Raw genomic sequence first — 11,982 nt, 5'->3', positions numbered from 1 at the left:
TTAACTTCAAAACACATTTTTAAGTCGAAATTGTAAAAAAAGTAATTAAATTAAAAGGAAAAGCCACAATCTTGAAGAGCAACTGGATGTTGAATTGCACTATGTTTCTTTCTAGCCAGTAGGGATGACGAATATTTTCAGAGCAGTTATTACGTAACCAATATCAAAAAGTCACAAATACAAGTGATCAATACTTTTCAAAGAGGGGTGTGATTCAAATCCTTCATACGATCTTACTGATGATATTTCAATTACAAGTTTTGGATCACGATAGAAACTAACAATCAATACGATATCACTGAAATTTGCCGGAGCGGTGAGGATACGATCTGTCCAATGGAAGCTCTCGAAAGAAATCTGTGATTGGATTGAAAAGTGAACGGACCGGTTATTGGAATTATCGTATCGTATCATTGAATTGCATATCGCTGAAATTTATCGCAGCGGTGATTTCACCGAAAAGTGCGAGGCTTCGCTGGAAAGTGCGAAGTCACTGCCCCACTTTACGGGAGTGACCGATATTCGTATTTGATGATGCACTATACCATACAGATCATTTTTAATTGCTCGTGACATGATTGACTTTGATTACATGTACTCTGCTTACTGCTGGCGCCATCTATTGGTAGAATATAGGACTAAAGTAAACATTTTAAAGAAATGACATGTATTTTTAACTCATCTTTTCGAGAAAATGGTTCACTTTAATAAATAAATTAAATAAATAGTTTTGAGAAAAAAAATAAAATTTAAGAAGTAAGCTGAATTAATTCAATCACACGTTAATTAAATTAGTAAATTAATTATTAATTAAAATTAATAAATTTTATATTTAATATTAAGTAATAATTTTTAATTAATAATATGATTGAAATAACAGATATTTGGAACGCATATTTAAAAATAACAATAGCAATATCATTTGTTATTGAAAAAATCGTGGATTATGCATCTCTACTAGCCAGACCGGCACCTACAATAGATAGATCCATCGGGATCTAATGCGCTTTGTGTTGACCAAAGTTTCCTCACATCATTCCTTCCTCCGTGAGGTTTTCTTATCTATCGGAGGTGTCTGCTAGACATGTAATTATCATAATTGAAGGTGAATATTTCAAGGTCTCCCTGCTCCAGGGTATAAGATGCCGTTAGCAAACTGAATGGTCCTTAGTTTGAATGTCATAGCAAATGATAAACAGAAGCAACGAAGTTAGAGTAAAAAATAATCAAACAATGTCTATAAAAATTTCATATTTTTCCTTTTTCTAATAGGTCATTAGAATTAATTTTGAGTATATTCATAATATTAGGAACTAATTTGTTGAATATCAAAAAAAAACTATATTATGCAATATCAGATCCCTTTATTAATTAATATATAAAAGCTTTATATGTTACTTTATCTTAATGCTGTTAAGCGACATTTCATAATATTTTTTTTCTTCTAAATTTTACAACATTACAATATAGTAGTGTCCTACTTAGGAAAAGTGAATTACCAGTCCTGCTTTCTTTTCATTTATATAAAAAGACTTCTATTTATATTCTAGATTATTTTAATTTTAAGATCGTAAATAAATGTATTTATACTGCTTTTTATGTATACTATATACCTTACAGTTAGTTAATGTTGATAGATGAATTAAAAAGAGCTAGAAACTGCGTTTGAAAGTGATAGCAACAAAGGAATATCCATCTATATTTCTCATTTTAAGACCTATAATTTGGATATGATTTCTCTTCTTCAAAGTTCGTTGTAGATATATTTGAAGCATAAATCAACACCAACTTTTTAGCATTTCCGATGTATTTTTGCGGATTTTATAACATCAAGAATTTTATTAGCATGAATATCAAAGATTTTTCAAGATCCAATTTTCTAGTAGATTGTAGAACTTAATTGCCAATTCCTACAAAGAGTCAAAATGAAGGAAAAAAAAAAAGAAAGAAAGAAATGACAGCACTAATATGGATCCCTTATCTTCATTTTGTCTGCTGCCAGATTTGTATTATTTATTTTTTAAAAATCAACAGCCAACCAATCAATCAATTTGAAGCATGGTTAAGGCCTAAGGGTAAACACGAAAGGACATTTGTGTTTACCATCGGTTAAAGTAAAAGATATATAAATTTGAAAACGAAACCATGTTACCTCGCGTTTTACGTGCTTTAACTCAAGTTTCCAGAGGAAAAAAATTTATTGCTAATTTAGAAGCGAGAAGACATGGTCACACAAATTAGTGAGTTGTATTTTTGAAGTACTTCATTGAACATTTCACCGTTATTAAATTTTCGACAGTTCCCCAATTTTCTTCTTCCTTTTATATTTTTTATTAATGCAGTATTTTTATAGTGGTTAATTCAATCATATTTGTGAAGGAATGTAATTTATTCAACATTTTACAAATAATACTTTTACGTAGTTAATTTTGATGCTGATCATCATAATTATACTCGCATAATTGTTAGTTCATAACAGTTACAAATTAAACTATATCTGTATATTGGAAAATTTAAGGTGTATATATCCATTTTCGTTCTACATTCGTTTTCAAGTGTAGAACTTAGAAAAAAAAGAAGGAGATTCACAGAATATTTCCTTATCTTTTCTTCGTCTATGTAAAACCCTACACCGAAAAGTATTTTTATAACGATTTATTATATAAATTTCATAGGTTTTTTTTTCTTTCTGCAACTTGTATGGTGTGTGAAATACAGCGTGTATCTAAACGAGGGCATAAACAATATTACTTTCCTATTAGCACAAGATACAGTATAATATCTTCATGATATAATTTGATATTTTGCATACCAATTATATCAGTTTTATAGGTGCTAATGAGGGCAGAATAATTGAATCAAAAAGAAATTATTTAGATAATTTCTTTATTACTGGTCAAAACTAAAGTAGTATTTGATCAAAAAATGTCAGTGATGAACAAAATTTTTTATTTGTGTACTAACAGCATGTCTTTGGCAAACATAGTCAAATTATACAAGACTAACATGTCATTTTTGATGATTAATTGCTGTTTGCAATAAATTTAACATCTTTATTTTGTGATAATTGGTGGCATATGATTAATACTCAAATACCTTTTATTTTGTGAATAGATCAATACTATAATATTTTGGATTTAATATATTTAATTGGTTCAATCTCAAAATTTTATATTATAAATGGAATTGAAATCAATTACTCACAAAAGAATGTTTGAAATACCATAAATTGTTCTTATTATAATGAATATGATGAGTCATTATCATTATTATGAATTTTGGATTTATAATAAATATTATTATTGAAAGTGAAATAACAGAATAGTTTCTATTATAAAGGATTTCTTATGTAGTAATTACATATCATATTATAACAAGCCATTGTGTTATCCTGTGTAGTATAAAAGGTTCTTATGAAATATTATCCACAACTGTGTAGAAAAAAGCTTCATTTGTGTGACTGAAAAATACATTTACAAAATAACTTTCATTTCAAATAAGAAAATAGAATTTTAAAAAAACAGTAAAATGGCCCTTATGTGTTTTTTGTATTATAAATACTCCATAGTTCATCCTAGATATTGGTAAAATGCATGATAAACTAGCCAAAATATTGTAGTGAATGAAAAAAAAAAAAAAACTGCTGTGAAATCAGAAATTTTATTTCTATAGAGGAAATTAAATTAGCTAAATTTTAATTTTCTCATTTAATATGAGAAAATACGTTCAGAACTTCATGATTCAGCTATGTTTCTATGAAAAAAAATAATGATCTATATATAATCATTGCTCCTTCCCCCTAAATTTTTTTAAAAATTATTGTGATTAAAATAAGATTATATTTAATTCAACAATATATACCCCCAAGAATACCACCAAAATTGTTTATCTTTAAACCTTCAGTGAATTTCTCTCGAAATACTTCTTCAGAAATAAGGTATGAATCGTCAAACTTTTGTTAGATAATTGATGTATATTGTTTCAATGTTCACTAGACATTACTATTGTTGAAGAAAAGGTAATATTACAAGTACAATTATTTAATAAGTTTGGAAATGTAAGATGACTTGTAAATACAAAGTGACCCAAATTAAACAGGGAATTTTTAGGTACTTCCCATGCAAAAATTGTGGGCTGTCACAAACATATTTTGTGTGTATACTCTCCTGAATATACAATTTTCTGAGAAGAAATTTTTTTTTTGTCATATTTTGAGCAATAGAGACAGAAATGGCATTGTTATATGAATATGCTCTTCATTTTGAAAACGTATTTGCATGGGTATTCTTATTATGTGCATTAATACAACTGGAATTGTTGTTTCTCTCTGCGTTATAATTTATGACCTCTTCTAGATTTTTTATAAGTCCAACTCTTCTAAATGTAGTATCAATTATAGTAGTAGGCAAGTTATCAATCAAGTATGTAGGCAAAAGTTAGAATAGTAAGCAAACTTTTGCATTTCACTTGTTGAGTGTCTTAAGTATGATAGAAGCATCTGGGGGCACGGCAGTGCCCCCGCCAAGTCGAGCAAAAACAAGCGGCACGGCCGTACTATCCTTTTCTCGAAGCAGTTCAGGCCATTTTCGGCCCCCTATAACTTCGTTGCGGATAAAACTAGAGGCCTGAATTTTCAGTAACCAAGCAGGCATTATATATACACAGTATATTTCAAATTTCATTAAATTTGAACCAGTAGTTTAAGAATTATAACTAGTCAAAGTTTGTGAATTTTGTCACTGACTGACTGACTGATCATCAAAACTCTAAGGCACTTCTAGCAGACATAGAAGCTTCAAATTTAGAATACAATTAGAGTTTAGTGTATAAATCAAGGAAAAACTAAAATATGCGTGTAATAATGGACGGATCAATAAATTTTTCGAAGTTTCGAGCATTATCCATTTTGTTGGCAAATTCGTCGCCAAATGGTCCCCAAGTTTATTACTGGCTCGGCATCAGGCAGCATCCAATACAGATTACTGTAAAACGATCTTTCATATAATGACATTATTCTCGCTGGGAAAAATTAATTAATAAATCTCAAAATTACAGGTTTGTAACAATATCTAATTTGAAATAATTCAATTTGAAGCTGTGGAAGCTGCAAACGCAATGGGTGACTTTCAGAGAATCAATCTGGTAGAAGAAAGCAAACTGATCTTCAAAGTATGATCGCAAAACTTAATGTCGATCAAAAAAAAGTCTTCGATATGATCACAAATAAAAGGGACACAACTGATAATAACGCTGACGTTTTACGCTGTTTTGTGAGTGGAACTGGTGGCACAGGAAAGAGCTTTTTAATAAAAACTCTGTAAATTTGGGTAAAGACGTATTTAAACAAAAAAAAGTGGCAGTTAGTACTCCAACAGAAATAGCTGACTATACATAGAATAGATTGGCTATACATAAACTATTGCAGCTGCATGTAGAACACAAGCAACACCAAAGTACAAACAACTTTCTGATGAAGTGCTACAAGTTCTGAGATCAGATTTGAAAGAAGTAGTGTTGTTTATAATAGACGAAGTATCGATGATATCCAATGTTACTTTAACATATATTCATTTACGCTTATCTGAAATATTCGACACAAGAAACGATCAGAATGGGTAGTTTGGAAAAAACATCTTGTAGTTTTCGGAGATCTTAGCGTCCGCCGGTAAGAGAAAAATCACCTTTTGAAAAACTATCAACTGCTGAAACTAACAAGTTATTAGGTTCTCTCAGTGTACCGAATCTGTGGACTGAACTGTTCATATACGATGAACTTACAATTAACATGCGACAGCTCAATGATTTTGACTTTGTTGAAATGCTAAATAGAATAAGATTAGGTGTGACTACACAAAAGGACCGCGACTTACTCTCGACTAGATTAATAACTCTCAAATCCAATTCAAATGAAAACAGATTAATTGAAATAATTGAACACCTCTGGAAATTTCCTGATGATACCGTTTGCCCATTATCTACAAAAAACATGTGTCAACAATTAAATATTGCAATGCTTAAATCTCTTCCACATCCCAAAATAAAACTCACAGCTGTAGATAGCATAAATTTCCCCAATTATCTAACAAAAAGAGCTCGTGAATGCATAAAAAAATATAAAGACGATTCTTCTATGACTGCAGGCCTGGAAGAGAACATAATTATAAAAATAGGAGCAAAAGTCATATTAAGGCGAAATATTAACGTGAGTCTTGGTTTAGTTAATGATTCTATCGGTATAGTGCAAAGAGTAAAGGTTGATCCGGAAAACACAAAAAATAATTAAGAAAATATACATTACATTTAATAAAGAACATGTTTACGAGCTTAGTCCGGTCAAAACGAAATTTGAAATTACTAATAGAGCTTATGTTCATCCCGAATCGTTTCCCATATGTATAGCCTATGCTATAACTATACACAAAAGTCAGGGTCTAAGTCTAAATAATGCACTGATGGATATCGGTTCTGCAGCGTTCACATCCGGTCAAGCTTATGTGGCACTTCCGAGAGTTACAAGTCTGGATGGCTTACATCTAATAAATGTCGACTTTGGAAGTATTAAAGCGGAGGAATCCTCAATTTGTGAATACAACAGACTAAGAAGCATTTACCGTCCAGACTTGTCAAAAATTGTAACATCAAGCTTACAAGAAAAACCCATAGAGACAGGGGCTGGGCTTTGAGAAAAACTGTACCTGAATCTCAAGAAGTTGTACCGGAAAAGAAAAAGGGGAAGACTACATACAAAAATAAGAAAAGGACTATCTACAAAAAGAAATGAGATACCATCAAAAACATAACTTGTAAAAAAAATCAACTCTCATAACTCAATTCTTCTATTGTAAAAAGTTGTGAGATCCATGTAATACCAAGTCGGTCCATTTATTTCAGTCCCTACTTAAGGGTCCTTCTGTCTTAAGTTATTACGTAATTAGCTAACCTAACAACATCTTATAGTGACCATATCAATATTAAAAATCTTTTATGGTTTAAATAAATAGATTGACTTGGCAATCGCACTAAACAATCTAATTTAATATAATATGTTAATGTAATCTAATTTAATGTAAAGATGCATTGTGTTTTCATGCGATGGCCAAGTCAATCTATTTATTTAAACCATAAAAGATTTTTAATATTGATATGATCACTATAAGATGTTGTTAGGTTAGCTAATTACGTAATAACTTAAGACAGAAGGACCCTTAAGTAGGGACTGAAATAAATGGACCGACTTGGTATTACATGGATCTCGCAACTTTTTACAATAGAAGAATTGAGTTGTGAGACTTGAATTTTTTTACAAGTTATGTTTTTGATGGCATTGTTATTTTTCTAGAAAAAGCTTGATGAGAAATGCTTGATCTGATGAAGTGATTCTATTCTCACTAAATCACTATATTCTTAAATTAATGAAATAATGACTTTCTCCAATCGTTATTTGATAGAAGCATTTCATTTTAATTTTATGCAAATTACTTTTATCACAGCTTCCCTTTTGTCCTATCAGCCAAAATCTAAACTTCTTTTAATTCTGAAATCAAGATCTGATACTCTTGAAAGTATGTGCACAGGATTTGTGTTTTAGTTTTTGCACGGGAAGCCTCCAGCACCTCCCTGTTTTATCTGGATCACATTATGCTAGTCTTTGTAATAAATTTAATGTTTTGTTTAAAATATATATGTATATAAAGTAAACATAATAAAAGGAGTTTGTTTGAAGGCAATTCATTTTTTTTTTTAAATACTGTATCTTAGGCAGATCAAATTTTTGGGCAGAGGGAGTTATTAGATCATGAGAACGTTTGTAACTGATAAGTATTCTTTTGTTCTTGAAATAATTTTTTTAAATTTCCATCAAGTTTTCATTGTTATATTTCTTCAATTTATCAAAGAATATTCTTGATAATTTTTATGGCACTTTTGTGTTTTTGCAAGAATAAAGGTAAAGGTTTTGAAATTAATATTGAAATTCACCTAGGAGATATAAAAAGTGGAATACTTAATGGTGAGAAATAAAGTCAGAAATATAAAATTTTATTTTTTATTTAAAAAATGGCATTTCTATGTTGTACAAGCTCTCATCTCCAGTCCTTTTACTGAAATAATCAGTTTTATTTTAACTGTATAACATTTTCAAACAAGTACAATTATAAGTATAATGAAACTTTTCAAAAATAATTATTTTTATGAAATTCTGAATTAATTGCTGATTACTTTCGTCTCTGATTCCATGTTATATATCAGCAAGTCTGTTTTTTTGATGATGTATAACAAAGGTTTTGAAATTAATAATGAAATTCACTTAGGAGATATAAAAAGTGGAATACTTAAGACATAAAAAGTTGAGAGTTAAAGTTAAATTATTAAATTTTGTGCTTTAAAATAATTTTTCAAATTTGTTAACATTATTCATTTTTTTTTATGTCGTACTGCTTTTATTATTCAATAATTTGAAAGGTAATAATTTGCATGGAATCAAGCATGCTAACTGAATGCAAGTCAAATATTTTGTAATCAATTTCATATTTTACAAGAGGAAAAGAGTATAATATTATAACATTGTACAAAACAATGCACATTGGTTGGATAACAAGTGGTTTCTGTTTGGTGTCCTAATCCAATTTGTTGATTGTCTCTTGCGTTTTAATTTCTTGCAAATTTAAAGCTACATGTTTCTCTCTCTTATAATTAATGTATACTGTTATATGTAATAATAATAACTAATATATGTAGTAATAATAACTAATATATATATATATATATATATATATATATATATATATAGCAAATATTCTTATATAAATTCTTATACAAAATTTATATACCATACCATTCAAAATCTTTACAGTTGGGTATATCGTCAAGAACCAGTGAGGCCAGAGCAATGGAGATTTTATGTTGCTGATGGACTAAATTGCTTTATGTGGTGGTGGATTTTTGTGCATATGTGGTACCAATGGGGACATGTTGCAGTATGTAATAATTTAATAAAATATTTTCTAACATAGATATTATTATATATGTTGCATTTTGTCAGGTGTATTGTGTGATATGTATGAGGTTTCATAAAGAAATGTAACATAAAATTATAAAATACAAAAAAGAATCTTTTGTTACATTGAATTCATGAGCACATATTAAGAGAGAGAGAATAAAAATACTAATGGTAGTTATTAGTGGTAATAATTTTAGGAAAATCTAAGCACTGAAGCTCATTATTTTAGCCAAATGAAACAATGCATAACATAGTATAATTCTTGTTTTTATTTTGAACTGCATGGATCAAACAGTCTGTCCTGTTGCATTTATCATTTTGAAATAATTTTTTTAAGTGATCCATGCAGATTTTTGCATATTGAAGATAAATACTTTAATGGTGAAGTCATATAGAATAAAAGAAAAAAGTTTTGATCTTCTCACTTACTTGATTCTATTTAATAAAAATGAAAATTTTTGAAACAAAATTTTTACTAAATACATATGAAAAATAAGAACTTTTACTATTGTGTTTGTTATGCATCAATTAAAAAAGAATGGGGAGGGGACTCAATATCTAAGGTAGTATTGATTAAAAATGATTACAATATGAAAACTCTGTCTTTGGAAGCTGTTGTGATAAAGAATGTATCTGTATGTATATTTGCTGAAAATGCAGAAAGTAAAGATTCACTAACATTAAATTTTGTGAGTGAATTTAACCCTCTGAGGGGCAATAAAACAACATCCATCTTGCCTGTATTTAAGATTTTTTTATAAACTTTTTCTTTTTAATTGGATAAATGCATCTTAGTAAAATTATGGTCAATAAAAATAAATCCTTGATAGAATATTCATATTTACCACAATGAAACGAAAAAACTTGTACTCCAAAAAATTCTCGTTTTTAAGAACATTCAAGCTTGCAGTATTTCTAAGAAAAGAGTTCTTGAAAATAATTCTTTCATTTACTGACCAGTTTAAATTCAGGACCTGGTTTCTTTTTTTCTTTCTTTCTTTCTTTTTTCTTTTTTTTTTTTTTTTTAATAAATTCAGTCTAGAACAATAATTCCATAAATTTATATTTCTTGAACATCTTTATTTAAAAATGCTTGCAGTCAATTTTTTATGTAAAATACCTTACAAAGACATTTTAAAAAAATATTTTTTTTTTAAAGAAATATATTGAGATTGTTCTATTCTATATAGAAATATAAGTGTTTAAATATGGTAAAAGTATAAAATGTGCAGCACTTTTTAATTAGATATTAATAGTTATTTCCAAAGTTTATCATTTTGAAAGTGATTACAAACAAAAAAAATTCCTTAGTATCCTGTTAGGTCCCTCACCTCATGAAAAGTCAACTTCATATTTTATAGAGGGGAGAAAAAAAAGAAAAGTATTTTATTTGTTTTGTTGATTTTCCACGAAAGGATTTGGGATTATTTATATGTAATGCTGTTTCATTAGAAGTTATTTATTTGTAGTAAAATTTCTTTGCATCTTCTTTGGGACATTTATCATTTATCAAAACTCTCAAATTATCTTTTTTCACTGAATTTTTTAACATTAAATTTCAGCAGTTACAGAATCTTAGCAATATAATCGTCTTCTTGAAGTATTAAAATATGATTACTGAATCTTCTATTATTATAAGAGAATGTCAATCCATTCAAATAAAGCCATATTGTACTGAAAAATTTATGATTGAGATTTTTCTCTTGCAAAAATTTAAATTTAGCTTTAGACAAAATTATGAATTAAATTCCAATTAATTGTGTAGAGATAATTCTATAAATTTAGTTCCCTAAAATATCTTTAGTTATATTAATTGCTTATAAAAAGGTATGGCTGCATCTTATATATGTAATTACTTTATTTAACTTGAATAGTATAATAGATTTTATCTTTTTGATGTCATTGAGTTGTATGTAATTTATAAAATGTATTATTTTTCTCTCTCTTTTATAAATGTATTATTTCTCTTCTTTTATAAATGTATTATTTCTCTCAAATAGTATCTTTTATTAATTTATTTTTTAAAACCTGGAAATAAAATAAAAAAATGCATTATGAAAAATAATTTTTTAATGCCTTTGGAAGATTGAGTGTTATTTTTAATACACGATTATTTATATTTTATAGGGAGAATTTGATTATCCTAAACCTGAAAAATGGACTGATGCAGAGCTCGGAATTGTAGATGTTGATTTAGATTGAAATTTGTACGAGAATAGTTTTGTAAATACGTACTGATTAGTAAATTGTTAAATTTGCTTTGAAATTATTAAAAATAAGCTCACATGCTGTTTCAAATTTTAATAATACTTTTATCTTCATTTTATAAAATTCTCAATTAGAATTCTTATTTTATACATATAAGAGATTCTTATTTTTATTAATTAGGATCTAATATTGCTATTCATTTATAGGTTTTAAGAGAAAGAGAAGCCCTTTAATTTTTTATCTAAATGAACTAATATTTAAAAATAAGCTTTTCTTGTATGCATGAAATTCCATATCAATCAAGATTCCATAGTTTTTTGGACAGCTGGCATAGTTTTTCTTCTCCTGTCATTCTGTTTTTAATATGCTAAAATAACATATCATTGTTTATATACAATTGTTTAGACGAAAGGCACAGGGCTTAACACAGGCTTCTACTGTGATATGTACCTATAACACAATAAATTTTAAAAGGGTCCAGCATTCTTTGCTAATGTGACATAGAAGTGTAAAGAAGATGATGCTGGTAAAAAGGTTATCTTGCTATTTGTATGAAAATGATAGTTACATTCAAAGTATCTCTTTTCTTTTTATAGCTTCAAAATGGCTAATTAATTTATTTGGAATAATCATTGGCTAATTCTGTACCATAGTATGATATTTAACTTATTAATACAATCCACCCAATTGTATTTTGGATGAGTCTCGGTGATTTTTAGCAAATTTTCAATAATAGCTTTATGTTTTTGTTTTCAAGTAGTGTATGAAGAAAGAGT

The 11,982-nt window shown here is 28.2% G+C and overlaps 1 protein-coding gene across 1 annotated transcript; it reads left to right on the top strand.

Annotated features, from left to right (window-relative positions):
• Nucleotides 1–2,048: 2,048 nt before the first annotated feature.
• On the top strand, nucleotides 2,049–11,305 carry LOC129961556 (NADH dehydrogenase [ubiquinone] 1 beta subcomplex subunit 2, mitochondrial-like). The gene is made up of 3 exons (XM_056075044.1): nucleotides 2,049–2,240; nucleotides 8,852–8,975; nucleotides 11,126–11,305. Exons 1-3 carry the CDS (start codon nucleotides 2,146–2,148, stop codon nucleotides 11,198–11,200), a joined length of 294 nt encoding a protein of 97 aa, XP_055931019.1. The 5' UTR covers nucleotides 2,049–2,145; the 3' UTR covers nucleotides 11,201–11,305.
• The last annotated feature ends 677 nt before the right edge of the window (nucleotides 11,306–11,982 follow it).

The sequence above is a fragment of the Argiope bruennichi genome, chromosome 2 (genome assembly GCF_947563725.1).
Source record: "Argiope bruennichi chromosome 2, qqArgBrue1.1, whole genome shotgun sequence".
NCBI lineage: Eukaryota > Metazoa > Arthropoda > Arachnida > Araneae > Araneidae > Argiope > Argiope bruennichi.
This window is presented reverse-complemented; position numbering and strand designations above follow the sequence as displayed.